We start from the raw sequence: 17,262 nt of genomic DNA on the forward strand, positions 1-17,262 counted from the left end.
AATGCTACTCTGTTTCCCCTAAATTCTACTAGAGGAAATAAATTGCATGATTTTGCAATATATCATCAAAAGAGATGTCTATGGCTAATGAATGGCCAAGGCAGTAAAAATACATATTTGAATATCAACCGCCATGAAATCCCAAAACTGTCGTGTTGGGTTTTTTCTCCCAAGTTTGTTTATCAGCTTTAAATTGTTTTCCTGGTATATACACTGCAGTTTAAGACTTAATGTAAAAAAAAAACCAAGTTTCTTTCTTCACCCTAAATCCCCACCTCCCAAAAATATGTTTAGAGCATATTTGCCAAATTTGTTTTTTATGTATGCTTAATTTTTTAAAATGTATTTGCTGTTTATTGCTTTAAAATTTTTTCAGTTAATCTATATTGTATCTTTATATCTGTACATTGTGATCTACCTTACTTCTTTTAATGACTGCATAGTACAGGACAACGCTGTCTAAAAAAATAGAATGTGAGGTTCAAATACGAGCCACATATGCAGTATTATATATTCTAGTAGCCACATTAAAAAGGTAAAAATAGGGGAAATTAATTTTAATAATATATTTACCCAATAGATCCAAAATGTTATCATTTCAACATGCAGTCAAAAGAAAATTATTAATGAGATATTTTACTTTATATAACTCTTCAAAATACAGTACATACTCAAGTCAGACTAGCCACACGTCAAGTGCTCAATAGCCACATGCGGCTAGTGGCTGCCATATTGGATAGCACAGTAAGAGATGTACCATGAAGCTATCTAACTAGTCCCCTATTGATGAACTTCCAATATTTACTATTTCAAACAATAAAATAAAAAATATACTTTTGTATATATCTTTGAGCACTTGTAGATGTTTTTTACAGAATGAATTCATAGAAGTGAAAAATGCTGGGTCAAAAGGATGGAACATCTCAAATTTTAATTGAGTTGACTCCAAAAAAGGCTATTTAGAGTCTCACCAATGGCGTGTGAGTGTCCCTTTCCTCACAGACTTACCAATGTTGGACATTATAATTCCTTTTTTTGCCAGTCTGATTGGTGGAAATATTGGTTTTGTTTGGTAAGTAGTGAGATTGAAAATAGAATTTCTTCTTCTGTAAATTGCCTTTTGAGCTTGGATTTTTCTCATAACTGAATAAACCTGTCTTCACTTTCTGGGTTAATGCAAGTACGTACAACCCTTCATTCTGTGTGTCTAGATTCCGGAGACTTCCCTCCTCTTACACAGTGGAGCTCCTCACCATATACATGTGGGAACGGGCGGAGAAGCCCCTGTTCTTCAGCCTGGTACAGGGAATGAGGGCAGTCCTCAAACTTCTTGTTCGATATGCAGAAATCGACGTTGTTTGGCACAGACACTATCATCCCAAGTTCCCCATTTTTGTAAAGGTTAACCAGAAGCACACAAGGTAACTATTTATCTTTTCTACACCCTTAAGATGTAAGAAGCAGGTTTACCATCAAGGAAGAAAGTCTGGAGCAAAGAGTAGCTTTATCGGGATTCCATGTAAATGAGAAGGCCCTGATTACTACAAAGTCAATTCCCTTCAATAACTTCTCACAGAACTTTAATTCTAAAGTGTGAATTAAGAGTAATTTGAGTAAAATGAATAGAATGTGGATATAGACAACAAATGAGGAGGAAACTGAAGGCTGAATCCAGGGAGGACACGCTTCCTCAGGTGAAAAGGGAAAATGAGATCAAGTCAGAGTTGGTGGGGCAGGAACAAGTGGCTGTTTTCTAATAGGTGTGGTTAGGCCTCCATGGACTCACTACCACAGTTTCCAGAGAGTCCTTTTCTTAACAGAGTTCCATATTTAACTCAGACATTCCTCTCTTCTAACTATACAGCAAATTGAAACTGGGTTTAGAAATGGAGAGTATGAGGCTTGTTTTGCTTTGTTTTAGGCCATTTATTTTAGACCCTGTAAATCCTACTGTAAACGTGTGTGACACCTGCAATGCCTGGGATGAAGTTGCCCATGTGGCGAGACTCAGCTTACGGAAGCCTCTTTTCAGGGGAGTGAGAACTGAGCCCCCCTGGCTTTTCACGAATGACTGGTAAACTGGGCAAGGAGCTACTGTCCTTGCATTTCTATGAAGAAAATAAAAAAGGATGCAAAACATGTTGCCAAGAACATTCTGGATGAAGGAAACTTGTCTTAATTTAATTCACTACTTTAGTGAACCCAATCTTTAACAAACATCACTTAAAAGGATCTGTCTCAGCCTTTAAGAGAATTTGCTTTGGTGGCCTTGTGACCAAAAAACATTTTTTTAAAAATCCAAGTGGCCACAATAAACAAATAAATAAAACAAAATCCTCAGATCCATTGAGAGAAGATTAACTGAAAGGGTAAAATAGCTCCCATTTTTTAGTTCATTAAAGTTTCAGGTTGACTTTTCAACTCTTCCGGCAATCTGGTATTTCCCTGGGTCACCTGCGTTTTCACAATTTCCCTATGAAAACCTGCTTGTATTAAGTACCGCCTATTTACTTCCAGACATCATCTAACAGATTAGTACATGGACATAGGGAAATATCCGGGAGATACACAACGGATTGCCTCAGAATAACTTGTTTCCAAATCATTTTATAGCTATCTGCATCATAACCCATGGGTCAGAGTGGAGCCATACTTCAGGTTTGCAAGTTGCTCAGTCATGAGCAGGGATAAACAAACTACCCAGGTCATTGCACTATCCAGTTTTGCCACAATTGTTTTTAATTGTTGGGACCCACTGTTTTCTTTTCTATTAAAAGCAATAGCAGCCACTGGTAATGAAAGCCAGGGCCCACCAGAAATAGACCAGAGGAAATTTCCTGATTCTCTTGCATAGCAGCAATTCATCAGCACTGAAGGTATATGAAATGTGGCTGCAGAGTAATGCCAGTGATTAGGCCTCTCCACACAACAGAACTCTTACATATAAATGAGTGCCGTCCCCTTCAGGGCAGTCCTCAGAGAACCTGTATGCTTATTCCAGCGATGTGATTGGTCTGGAAACACTTTTGGATTTCCCCTCCAGGGGAAAATGTTCTTTTGAACATCCTTAGTGATGACAAAATTTGTCCTTTGAGGGTGAATTTTATTCTTGGAAATGGTACAATGTATTCATAGTGAACATCTGTTGTTTTTGGTCTACCCGGAATCCTTTTCCCCAATGAATGGTTGGAGAGACTGCGTTTCTTCTATTGTTCACTCCATCTCTGAAGGCTCTTGAGGAGAAATAGTTTCAAAAATGCCTTGGGGTAGGCTGTGACAAAGTGAGAGAGTGGCATGGATATATATATACACTACCAAACGTAGAATAGATAGCTAGTGGGAAACAGCCGCATAGCACAGGGAGATCAGCTCGGTGCTTTGTGACCACCTAGAGGGGTGGGATAGAGAGGGTGGGAAGGGAGGCAGACGCAAGAGGGAAGAGATATGGGAACATGTGTATATGTATAACTGATTCACTTTGTTATGAAGCAGAAACTAACACACCATTGTAAAGCAATTATACTCCAATAAAGATGTTAAAAAATAAAATAATAATAATAAAAACATCTTTTAAAAAATGCCTTGGGAAATGGCCACATTTTCCCTATATTGGTAACTGAACCCATATTTACCTGAGATGACTACTGCTCCCCTACTAGGTCCAAGTCATGTAGGTGGGATGGCTTCACCAGTAGTTCCAGGGGGCAGACATGTGACTTGGGTGATTGAGTCAACTGAAACACCACTGTGGCACTCGGCTCTGGAATTTGGATTTACACTGGTGGGAAGAGAATTTCTCATTCTGCTACGATGTAAGACTGAAACTGCTGGCCACCATCTTGCTGCTCTGTGGGGAGAGAGCCTGCTTAAAAATGGAGCCAACACAAAAGAAAGGAGATGTGAGAAATGAGCAATGATACACATGAATGTGCACATATGTACACATCTATATAATGAGAGAGATCAAGTCCTGGTTTGAGCTCCTGGATCCAGATGTACTTGGAGCAAAAAGGCAAAAAGTGTCCTGGGGTTTGTTTATGTCAATAAACTCCCCTTTTTGAGCCAATAAACTTCCCTTTTGCCTAGTAGGTTTGATCTGAGTTTCTGCCTTACTAATCCTGACTGATTAGTGATTCCTGACTAATCTGCTAGAACAGAGCCTGGTCTGATGAATGAATTAACTCCTCAAGCAAGGGGTAAGGAAGGCACCAAGACACTGATGACACATTTCTACTCAAGAAACATTCACTGAGTACCTGCTAAGTATTAGGCCTAATAGTCGAGATACTGAAATAAACTAGTCAGTTCAGGATGGCAAGGTGCTTTCTGCTGACAAAAGAGACTGACTCTTTTTTCTCTGACAAAAGACTCCATTCCCAAGGAGAAGTTCGTGACAGAAATGTCTTTGGGAAAGACAGCATTCTTGAGCATTGTCAGAGCATGTTATTAGGTTCCCAAGGTGACTAATTTTTAAAGAAGACAACAATTATTTGAGGTTATGAATTCTATCTTCATAAAAATAGAATTCTATGTCCCTCTGTGTCTATATATCTCCTGTGGAACATGAGAACACAGGAATTTCTATGTAGGGGGAGGAACAACATGATGGTTAGCACATAATACATAAGTTTATTTCAGATTTGGGAAGGACTCCTGACTGGTTTGAGAGCTTACATTGGAGTGGAAGGAGCAGTGAGTGGGGAAAAGTTTAACTCTGTCACCAGTCCTAAGTCTAGTTTTCTTAGCAGCGTTTCTATTGCTTGAATAGGTTTTTCCTCATGTCAGCTTTCTTGGTCTATTCTTAGTATGAAAAGTCCAGGATAATCTAGAGCAATTTTGCTCTGAAATTAGTAAAGTGAGATTTCTTTGGTTGCAAAGCGTGTGATCCACTCAGGTAAAGAGTAAGTGAATTTACTGAAGGGTGCTTGGGCCAGCAGCTCTCATGGTTTCCTCGTGGACCTCATGCTCTCACCTTTGACTTGTGTTTCCGCCTCTCCTTGCATCTGCTCTCCACACCAACCACCTCTCCTCTTTCTACTGACCAGCTTCTTCTGCTGACTCATCACTCCTGCTGACTCATCACTCCTTCTTCCTCATCACTTCAGCCTGCACAGCACTCATGAACATGACCCTTCCAACTTCAGCTCCCAACTTGAACTGCCAAATTCCTTCCATGTTTCTTAGCTCACATTCCTGAGGGGGACAGACTGATCAGTCCAGTTTGTAGTTTTGAGCCAGATTACCCAGAATCACTGGCTAGCTATGGGACATCCATGATCAGGATGGGGCAATGCCTGTGGAGCCAAATGAGAACACCAAAGAAGCAGGAAACTTTAGGGGCCTGGATGAGTACAATAATGCAGTCCTGTTTCATGTGCTTGTGTTCCCCACAGGACCTGCAAAGTGGCTTAGTAGCTGCCATTTTTAGGTCATCCAATGTTCCTGTTTCTAGTGATACCAATTCTTAGAAATTTTCAAAGTGTTCGTAGGAAAGGCAGGAGAAAAGCACTTCTTCAGTAAGTCAGCAAGTAGAAGAAACCATGATCAGAAGAAGCAACAAGTGATGGCAGGGGGTGGGGTATTATCAAGCTAAATCTTGGGGTGGGGGGCAAAGAGAAAATAAGGGGACTATTTGGAGAACCAGTTTGAGACTAAGGAATATGCCCCCAGGAGGTAGGTCCACAATAATATGCCCTAGACCCACAGCTGCCCCTTATTCTATTCTCCCCTGCCCACAACCTAGAGCATATTAGGTCCCATATAAATCAATATTTAAGGTACCCTATTGTTTATACAAGCTAGTCTAGGAAACTGGCCACCATTTATGACCTTGCTCCTATAGAAGAATGCATCCTCAGGATTGAACAACTAACTGACTTACAAATGGACTTGTGACAGGTAATTGCTGCTAAAATTGGGAACTGCCTAAAAATAGATAGCAATTTGGGACTTTCACCTGAAAACCAACAATCACTAGAGAATCAACAGCTGGCAGGAAGAAGCTTCTGCTTCCCTTTCCCACAACCTACTTTGCTCCAAGGAAGAAAGTGCTACCAGGGTTTAGTCAGGTTTAAAGAAGTGACTTTTACCATGAGCTAATAGAGATTTTCACGGTTTCTAGTAAAGGGATTAAAAGTAATTCCAATTGTTGGAGCCAAAGTGATAAAAAGAGTGGGAGCTCTTTTGGGAGAGAAAAGGCAGCTATATATCTGCCCTTTCTGCTTTTCTCTAGCTTCCAGGAGGGGTAAAGAGGCAACCTTTCCCTCTCCCCTTTATTCCTTTCTGTGCTCTCTCTGCCAAGAGGCTAGTTATATCAGAAGGCCAGGGCTGTGCTGCCTACTAAAGAATGTGCTAGGTAGCTCTAGGCCAAAAGAACTCAAATTTAAGTGTGATGAGAAACACCTGGTGGAGTGGTAAATCATCCAGACTCTCTCCTGGAATTTGGCCAGCAGGTCTGGGTGTGGCCCAGGAACTTGTACTTTTAAAGGATGATTCTGGGGCAGTTAGTTTGTGTATCATATTTGTGAAAGAAAGCCTGGACCCTGGAGCAGAATCTGGCCCTCCTGCTAAGGTGTGTGTGTTTGTGCGCGCACATGCATGCTTGCTCTGCTTTAGTTCTGGGCTCCAGGAAAGCCTCTTGCTCAAGCAAAAGGTTTTGCTCCTACCTAAATCAGAAGAGCTCAACATTTTGAATTTGGAGCCAATGCCAAGTTAAGTAACAGCTCCCACTAGTTAGGCCATAGACCTCTGAGCCAGAACTTCCTGGGTAGAGCAGTGGTTCTCAACCTTGTTGTACATTCGAACTACCTGGGGAGCTTTAAAAAATACTGATGCCTGGGTCCCACTTCCAGAAAGTCTGATTTCATTGGTCTGGATGCAGTCTGGACAGTTAGGATCTTTTAAAGCTCTTTGGATATTTCTAATGGGCAGCCAAAGAAAACCGCTGTAGTAGGGAAAATAATTTTCATTTTCCTGGAACCCTGGCTAAAAACAATCTCAATATTCGCTCTTTAACATGGTGGACACCATAGAAGAAAGATTGATATTTGCATTTCTGCAAGGTAAAACAAAACAAAACACCAACAATAGATAATAGATAATGTCTTGAATAGTGTTGACCTGTAAACATAGTCAAGGATAATAAAAATATTCTTAGTCTGGCTTCTTTTGTCCTTTGGCAAGAAAGAAAGGCATGGCATGATATAACTGAGAACTCTCTGAAGCATTTCAGAGATAAAGTCAACTACAACAACACTCCTGACTTCAAAAGCTTTCCCTAAAGAAACCGAAAGGTGTTAAACCTTTGTTTTCTCTTTGCCCTGAGACCCAGCTGACCAGATTCATCGTTGGTGTAGGCACAGCATTTCAGGAATATCTATGGCTTGATTCTTTTCATTTTCTAGAAATAGGTGAATGAATTTAACAGCAAACATATCAATGGACTGTATCTTTTGAACAAATAGACAGCCAAATTCTGATCAGGAGAGGAACAATGACTTTATTAAATCTGTAATATTCTAACATGTTCACACAAATTTAGTGACTAGTTTGCTTTAAGCTGTTTTTTTCATAACAATCTGGTGTATTGGGGTTTTGTGAGAATTAAACTATCTCTTGTCAAAATATAGTGCAATTCTGTATTTAAGGATGATGACATTTATCTTAGAGATAGGTTAATGGGACGATGCCTGAGTTAATTGGATCCCTGCTGAAAAGCTTAAGAAGCTGTAAGTATGTGCTCAAAATTAAGAGTTCTAAACTGGGGGTCTTTGGACAGAGCAATCTATGGATTTTGGGGAGGTCCACATACGCTCTGAAACAGTTTGTGTAATTTTGTGTGTATATGCTTCGTTCTATTTTCCTAGGAGAAGGTCCATAGCTTCTATCAGATTCTCAAAGGGCTTATAACCACAAAAGGTTAAGACACATAGTTCCATATATTTAAATAGAGAATCCTCCACTCTAGGCCCCTCCAACAAAGTGTGCTATTGAGAACAAGATATAGAAATTGAAAAATAATAATAACCTACTTTGCTCTTCAGCCCTGCTCTTCTCAGGGCCAGGATTATAGACATTTATGTGATGTACTGACAGCCATTAGGTCTTAGCTGAAACTGATTTGCGATAAATGAGCATCAAAGGGAGCAGCAGTGGCAAAGATTCTGACTTTTGCTTCTTTTGCTGAAACTTCCCTCCCATTGCAGGAAGAGTAGGCAGTTTTGACCAGCCAGGAAAAGCTGATAGTGGCCAAGACAGAACCTCTGCTTTCAGTGTACAGAATGGGTACAGTTTTCTAATTGCAGGGCAGAGAATACATTTAATATTTTCCCAGCTGATTCCTGTTCCTGCATGTAATTAGATGGTGTCAGCTTGAGTTGGTCATTGTTAAAGGCTGCAAATGCAGTACAGATGTACCCACCTTTAATCACACCCAACAGGGGAAGTTGTGGCTTTTCTGAAATGATAACGAGTAATGACTTTATGAAAAAATTACTTTAGGAAGTAATTTAATTTTAAAATTTATTCAAATTGTAAATATTAATTCTAATTCCTATTTGGAAATTTCTTCTAGGTGACGTTTAGCCTCATTATGGGGAGAAATGTGATTTTTTTGTTAAAACAATATTTTAAATAAAATGTATCATTATATAGCATTACTTTTTCAAGACATTTGAGTAGGGCAGATATATAGCTAAATTCTCCCCTGATGTGAAAAATATGATGTATGAAGTTAATTTTTTATTAACAAGGTTAATTCCAAAATATATGCTCAGTATATAGTACTCAGTATACAGTTTTATGGGGATTCAAGGAGTGACAATTAGCACTGTAGATATTTAGATATGAAGCTAAACTCACATTTTTGTAAACTTTAATGTAATTATAATGGTTTTAGCTTTCATGAAACTTAATGTGCATTTGCGTAAACAAGAAGAAAAAGAAACCTTATTTAAAATTGAGAAAACTGTTTTCTTAAATTTGAATTATTGGAGTAAATGCAAGATAATCCTTTCCATGTTAAAAATAGGGAAATACTTGTAAGTGTTTAAAATTGACACTGCTGCCATTCTTAAATCTGAGTGACCAGGAACCATCTAAAAATTGGTTTGTATTTGCTTTTGGTTTTTTAATCTGTTGATTGATCCGAGCCATTTTGAAAAAGAGATGGCAATGTTTTATCCCTTCTTTAAAGAAGATTCCAGTAACTTAAACTGAAAAATGACACTATGTTTGAGCTACTGGTGGCTTAAGTTCTTGAACAATAACAAAGACAGCTAATAATTCCTTTGCTCTAATGCATGAGAAACAAATCAAATGTGAATATAAGCATTGTTAAATGCTAATGATTTTTCAAAATGTTTTAACCTTTGAAATGACAGTAACTTTCTCCATTATAGATATATGACAGAAGTGGCAGAAATAAAAATGAATCAATTAATCTTATTTGCAGATTAAAAATGAATATGACTGATTGCAGGACTCATAAAAATTGGATATTAATTCTTCTTGAGGAATACAAGTGAGGGTACTATCCTGGGTGATATTTATCCCCATATGGAAGAGTGGATTGAAAAAAAATTTTATTACTATGACATTTTAAGCCACATTACCTTTATATAGTATTTTCATACTATTACCAGTTCCAAATCTTTGATAGTGGGATGTCCAGATAAAATCCTCACTGAAGTTCTGGATTACACCTAGTAGAGTGTAAGTGATCTTGTAGCTTACAAAGCTTAGGAAGAAACTCTGACCCCTGTATATTTTTTAAAAGAATCCATATTGTTTATTTAATCCCAAGTATTTTTTAATTGCTATCATGCTGTTTTCCCCAGTCCTGGCTGGTGTTCTTTTCGGGGATGCTACATTGACCCCTTCTTTTAAACAACATATATAATCTAGCAAGGCACATGTCAACAAGGCTTCAGGTTAAAGCCAGGCCTGGAAAATATTTTTCAAGCAATCCTGTCTCCATCCTTTCAGTCTGAGGTGGAACTATCGAGAGTGTGATGGGAAAATTGCACTGAGTGACATGTTGGGTCCTATAAGGGTCCTCCTGCTCTGAGATTCTATGAATGGAATGGGTGGGGAGAATTAGTACAGCCTTCAGGCAGCATCTATAGCTGCTAAAGCCTCTGATGACCTCCTTCTATGAGCTTCCTAATGTTACAGTCCGGCCTCTGCCCGCCTTGGGGGCAGCCGGGACCTGGCCTTGTTAGTGATAGCTGCAAAGGGCTGTGAGGCTCAACTGATCATCACTGGGTGACGAAGTGTCAGGATCACTGTAGATCTGAGTCAGGGCTAAACTCAGGATTTCTTTCTTTTCTTTGTAAAAACGTAGTTCTTGTCCTGCTTTCCTGGCTTCCTCCAACTCCCTCAGGGCCATTCGTAGCTCTTGGGAGAGAATTCCTGGTGACTCCCGCTCCTTCATGATCCAGTCCAGGGCCATGTGGCTGCGCATCTTTTCATCTAGGGAATACTGGGAATAGTAGGAGATGACTTCCTGGGAGCCAAGAAACAAAGTCCAGAGTGTCAGTAAAGAGCAACAAAGGTACCTGGGCTCATGGCCTTCTGATGCCTCCTTTCCTGTGCCTCCACTACTCCCAACACACCCCCAGGGGTTCTACCAATAACCAAACCTCTCTGATGTTCACAAACCGAAGCCAAATCTCAGGACATACCTCTTAAAGGAAATACAGGGCTAAGCTGGTACACATAGTAGGGTCACTCCAGGTTGAATCAAAACACTACCACCAGGAATGACCCAATAATGTTCACAGAACAGAGCTCTGACCTTGCTAGAAAATGTCTTCCTTTGAAAATGCATTCCTATAACAATTGGTATGAACATTATCTCATTCACTGAACTCTTCTGCTCAGCATTATCTCCTTTGGCAAGATAAAAAGGGAAACAATTATATGGAAGGATTCGGACAGAACTGGGTTTGGTCACACCCATTGCAGAAAGCAGGGAGCTTTGAATCAGACAAGACTTAGACACCAAGAGAATCAACTTCCTAACTGCTATGTTGTTAGCATAAGGAAGATGACAGACTGAATGGCTCACAGAAACTATGGGAAGAACTTTAAAAATGTATTATGGAATATAGGTATTATCATCATTGATATCATAATGGTACCTTCATGTACGTTGTCTCTCACTTTCTCCAAATAATTAAAAATTTGTCACTATCTGTCAATTCTCATGTTTAAAATTTCCCAATACATTGTAACATCATGTATAAGTTTGATGGATGCACTTTAACAAGATCTTGTGGAGTGGATGCATTGTTTACTTTTATTTTCAAGAACATATGGTATTTATTTATGACCTTAACAAATTAAAAACAATCATGGAAAAGTGTTTATAACCAACCCGGCATATTTCAAAGGCTTTTTATTAAATCAAAGGAAAAGAAAAAAACAGCCAAAGCCATTGTCAGCTACTCATTTCTTTTCCATCTTTGACATTTTGAAAGCCAGGCTTTCTAAGCAAAGAACAACTAAAAACTCCTGGGGCTTGCAGTGCATGGAAAACTCTTACATCCACCCTCATATTGCTGACTAGTAAAGGCTCTGTTTCTCATACAAATTCCTGTTAGCAAACTCTCAAAACAAACTACCATCTTCGAAGTCTAATGGGGTAAAGGAAGAATAAATCTTGAGGGACAGTAGGTGAGAACCATTAAGTGCATGGGAGAGGGGGTTGTTTTTGCTACTAAAAAAAGGGAGAAGGGTGCTTTTTATAGGTAGCAAAGAAATAGCGAGACCCTGTCTCTGAAAAATAAAGAAGAAACTTCCAAACCAAAAAATGGGAGCGACTGAAATACCAGGTTGTCCACCTTCGCAATCATTTCTGTTGTCCCTTAAGGACATTTGGTGGGGATGAGAAAAGTCCTCCTGCTACACAACCGACTCTACCTGTTCTCACTGAGGAGGTTCAGAAGCAGTGCAGACTCACATTTCTTTCTGCCTTGAAGAGTGGGAGAGGGCACACATTCAGCAGGCAGGACAGGTGCATAGAGTAGATTCAGTATTTGACTTATAAACTAAGTCTGTCTTAATGATCCCTTCATTCTGGCATTCAGTACAGGTATCTAAATCAGGCCTATGCCCAGCCAACATTCTTCTTAGTGTGCATTTTTGGTCAGTCCCTGATGCAACTGGACTGATACATATCCTGGAAGATGACAAGCCATCTGCTCAGTCCATACAACGCAAACCTGTTTTTACTGGAATATCTCACCTGTCGGGAACACTTTGTTTCACGAAGGGCTTTTAGGCTTCCATTCCAGTGCAATAGTTGGAAAATGGTCATAAGCTCCTATAAAACCCAAATACCTGTCATTAGTCTCAAAGCAGAAATGTGAAGGAAAGTGCCTCAGTGATTGCTGAGCAGGGCATAACTCTGATCCCCAACTATATTTGGGAAATAGAATATACAGTACTGTTAGAACACTTTGAGACTTTTCAAATACCACAGTCCTAGGCTTTCGGAGCATTTTTCCTTCCCTCCCTTGCTATTTGGCACAAATTATTAAATAATTGACAAATACCTTTCAACATTAAAAATACATATGCTCTAACAATTATACACCAAAGAAATTATGTAAATATACCAGCACATCTTATAATAATGTACAGGCAAGGCTATTCATTGCATCACTTTTTAAAATTGCCCAAGACTGGGAATATTTTAAATGTTCATTTTTAAAGGAATGGTTAAATAAAATATCATCCTAAAGTGTAGCAGCATACGGCACCCCCAAATACACCACTTGGGTATATTGATTATTTTGAGCTGTAAATACTTTAAAAACTGCAAAGAGGCTTTCTCTGAACTCCCCTTCTCTGCCTAAAGATAGATCCTCCAAAAGGAACACAATTGTCATAAATCCCCTCCCCAGGAGTTGCATCAACCAGGGAAGATTGACTCTTGTCACAGAAGTAGAAACTAAAGTCCATTCCACACCCAGACAAACTTTGTCACAAACTATCATAGCTCCCATCTATTCTTCTGAGGGCCCATTCATCTTTCTTAAAGATTATTTAAGGCCTGAGAGGCCTATATCCCCTCTCTCCTTTCCCAATTAAGATGGTATTCAATCCTGAATTCTAAGCCACCTTGTGGAGGTACTCATTTTTCCCTGGGTACCTCTCACATATACATGAAGTGTACTTCTGTTTTTCTCTTCTTCATCTGTCTTTTATTACAGGGGCCTCAGCTAAGAACTCAGAAGGGCAGAAGGAAACTGATTCTTCCTCCCTACAACACATTCATCCTACCAGATATGCTGCAATCAGAAAGCATGAGAAGGCTCTCTAGTTCTAATATAAAGAGTCTCTATGAGGTGTTGTTACGTTAAAAGCAAAGTGTCCAACATGTACACTGTGTGCTACTATTTGATTAAAAAGAATAGGAGATGCCTATAAACATTTGCTTATAAACGCCTAGAAGAGTTCTGGCAAGATACAAAAGAATCTGGTAACATGAGTTGCCTCTGGGGAGAAAAAAGGAGGGAGACCTTTCTCTGACATTCTTTGCACCTTTTGAATCATGCGACAATATTACGTATTAAGGAAAACAATTTAAATATATTGGACAAACATATAATGGACAAACTACAGAAATTGTAAAAAACCCCTAAGTTTATAAATTCAGTCAAGAAAATGCCTTAAAATATGGACAATAAGGTTGAACTGACATTAAAACTCACCCATAGTTTTCACATTCAATGGCTAGGGCTGAGCACAGCATTAAGCCTTTCTATCAGCATCATCCTTTCCCTGCATGATACCCAGGGCAAGCTAATGTGTATTCAACATACTGAAGATTTTATTTTCCTAATCGTATTAGGATTTGCAGTCTTCCATTGAAGTTACCTGCATTTTTTTTTTCTTTTTTGACCAGAGAAACAACTACTGTGGATTAGTAGTACAAACCACAACTACATAATTGTTAGAAAATAACAATACAATTAAGGAACTTCCTGGTCATGAAGCTAGTTATGGAAACTCAACATTTAGACAGATGTCTTCTGCCCATTCAAAAAAAGTGGACTTCTATTGTCTTTACGTCTGCTTGCTCTGGAAAACGCTTTCACTGTGAAAATCAGGAGACACAAAGTCACTCTGAGATTCCGGTTATCTTAAAATTATCAGGTAACATTTAAAGTGATAAGATCATCAGAAAAAATAGCACTATTCTCACGTCTAAAACTGCCATTAGAATGTAATGCTTTTCTTCTTTTCAGTTTGGGACAGAGTTTGGGATTTTGTGTATGTACTACTGCACAGTAAGCACCCCAAGAACCCACAGAGACCTTAGTAAAAGCAAAACCATGTGTTTCCATTAATTAAAATATGACATGGACACCAGCTGAGCTACGCCTCCTGCCCCAAACACTGACCCCACCGTCTGCCCAGGGTCCTAGGTCCAGTGTCTGGGTAACCCACCCCTCTTATGCTAATTTGGAAAAGTGAGAGTGGTTTGTTCCATAACCAAATCTTGCCTAATCTGGATCTCACCACTATGCTTCTTATCAAAGTAACCCCACTGGGGCTTCCCTGGTGGCGCAGTGGTTGAGAGTCTGCCTGCCGATGCAGGGTACACGGGATCGTGCCCCGGTCCGGGAGGATCCCACGTGCCGCGGAGCGGCTGGGCCCATGAGCCATGGCCGCTGAGCCTGCGCGTCCGGAGCCTGTGCTCTGCAACGGGAGAGGCCGCAGCAGTGAGAGGCCCGTGTACCGCAAAAAAAAAAAAAAAAAAAAAAAGTAACCCCAGTAACTGAGGAAGATAAATTTGTGCTGCCCTTCTTATCGTACCCTCAAGCCTACTCAGTGAATGCTTTGTAGCCATAAAAATGAATAGGAATGTGCTTTTTGTTCTGATATGGAATAGTCTCTACCGTGTTACAGCAGGGACAATATTTACAAATAAGACATTTTGTCTTATGTTTTATCTTAAGACTCCACTTAAATTTTGTATTCTATTGTTTGCACATTTTTTTAAAAGAAGAAAATAAACACGACTCCACTCCTTTCCCCACCCTGCAATCTTCATGTAAAGCTGACAACCCAGAAAGATATACTGAGTTTATTCTGTGGCTTCCAATAGCCCTCTTGGCGTTGTCCTTGCATCCTTGTGGCCCAGTTTGAGAAACAACCTATTGCCAACAGAGCTCTTAATTCCATCCTCTGACGATTGTTGCCTTAGTAATATATTTTTCTTCCAATGTCCTCTCAGCTCTTATTCTTATCTGTGCACTAAGCCCCCCATCCAGATAAATTTCTTTCATGCCACTCAGCAGTTCTCCTGAGACTTCACAACCCACAATTCTGTGAACAGAACCAGAAATCTTTCCCATGTGCCTTGGCAACCTACATCTCTCAAAAACTTCCCCACAGAGACCTGAACTGTTTCTGCCTGCAAGAAGAGAATCATCCTCCTCCTTATTCCCCAAATTTCTATTCTATCACCAAGCAGTTTTTCCCTCTGCAGTAATACAACTGCCTCTTCTTCATTGTTGCTCTTGTTCCTAAAATCCCCCAGGAAAGATAACCTTCTGTCTGCCTTCTTACCTTATGTCCTGATCTAGTTCTTGCTCTCCTCTCTGGAGATATGACTCTCACCGTCGTCATATAAAGTATATTGAAATATTTCCACATTCTTCCTGTCCTACCTCTTTATTTCCCCTCATATGACCAAGTTCACTATCTTCAGATCTTCCTGAAGCTGTATGAGTCCTGGGCTCAACCCCAGGAAATCCTTGTATGCCTCACATTGATTCCATTGGAAATCCTTGCATTACGGCAGAGCGGCAAGGAGAGGGTAGCCAGGGACTTCTGTGAAGATTTGTTTCATCGTTTCACCATGACTCTTCACTGTCTGGTCTTCACAGCCTCATTTTCTACCTGTCGAAGCCCTATCACTTTGAAGGAAGTCTGTTTGGTGATCTACATGTCCTGCTCCTTCCTCACTGAAGTTTGTACTGTGTTTGTTACGTGGGCTGACCTAGAAGCCTGGGTCAACTGGGTGGGCTGACAGATAAACAGGAAGCTGGCCTAGAGGTAGGGCTGGGAATAGGGTGAGGTGAGTCAAGCAAGATTTAAGGTACGTTGTACAAGTTCAGGGTCTTTTATTTAAAATTCTGTCTTTATTTAAAATTTGGATGTTTTGTTTGTTATGAAGTTTTGCACATTTATTTTGAGTTTTTAAAATACTGCATTATAATATTAGTTGCCTTGATTACTGAATTTTTTGACGCTCCTTTAAATTTTGTACCCGAGTTCAATGCCTAACTCTTCTTACCCTAGTCTGGGCCCTTCTGGGGATTTGTCTCAGGGACAAGGCTGGCTTCACGAGCTTGTGATCTGTGCAGTCACAGAGGCTCTGAGCTTGGTTTAGTGCTCTGTAGTCTTGAAATTCTTAGTAATTTTTGAATAAAAGGCCCTGAACTTTCATTCTGCACTGGCCCCAAAAATTATGTAGCCAGTCCCCTTCAGCAAAGTAAATTTAAAATCGAGTGGTGAATCAAGCCCTGCGTTTTCTTTCTCTCCAAGGAAATTGCAGTTGTAGCTTTCATTCTACAGCTTTTCTGGTTCATTTTGTCATTCATTAAATTTAAACCAACAACAACTGGGCTCTGCCCTCACAGTGCTTCCTAGTGTTGCCTCCTATGAGAAACAATGTTTGGCCTCCCAGCTACTCCCCGGGGAGAAAATGTACACTGCTTCTCTCTGGAACTCTGTCTGGGAGACTGGCTTGGTTCTGTGATTCATCAGAAATAAGAAAAACAAACAGTGTAAATGGAGAGCTTGAAAAACAGGTGGGCACAATCTCCCCACCCAAGTGAATAGATTTAAGAGGAAATTTGTTTATGGGATGAGGTTTTAAAAGGCGACCTGGAGAATTTAGCAAAGATGTAAATAAACAACTGGTCTTTGGACTGCATTAGGCTTCAGAATAAATATATTAACCAGCTTCAGTCAAAGTCTGCCTTGAATCTGACCTTGACAAGACCCAGTGGCCATCCCAGCCCCCAAACATCAGGCAGTTTTCTCTATGGTGAGGGGCAAGGCTACCTTAAACAGGCATCCCAGCCTCCCTCCCACGAAGTGAAGGTAAGCAGAAGCATATATCATGTTTCCTCTCAGCACTGCCTCCTTGATGGCCCCCCTTAAAGCCTGCAGGCAGGCAGGAGACACCAGTCTTGTTTTTATACGGTATAGTCATCCATAGCTAGATACAAACACACATCT

At 39.9% G+C, this 17,262-nt stretch overlaps 1 protein-coding gene across 1 annotated transcript in view; it reads right to left on the reverse strand.

Moving 5' to 3' along the window:
• Positions 1-9,595: 9,595 nt before the first annotated feature.
• The window catches only part of LIX1 (limb and CNS expressed 1), a 47,890-nt gene continuing 40,223 nt past the window's right edge, over positions 9,596-17,262 (reverse strand). Inside the window, exons 5-6 of the mRNA XM_065875091.1 lie at positions 12,248-12,325; positions 9,596-10,504 (exon numbers count right to left, since the gene is read on the reverse strand). Of these exons, the coding sequence (XP_065731163.1) occupies positions 10,217-10,504; positions 12,248-12,325 (366 nt within the window). The 3' untranslated portion in view covers positions 9,596-10,216. The remainder of the gene's footprint in view (positions 10,505-12,247; positions 12,326-17,262) is intronic.

Source organism: Phocoena phocoena, chromosome 3 (assembly GCF_963924675.1).
Source record: "Phocoena phocoena chromosome 3, mPhoPho1.1, whole genome shotgun sequence".
In the NCBI taxonomy this organism is placed as follows: Eukaryota; Metazoa; Chordata; class Mammalia; order Artiodactyla; family Phocoenidae; genus Phocoena; species Phocoena phocoena.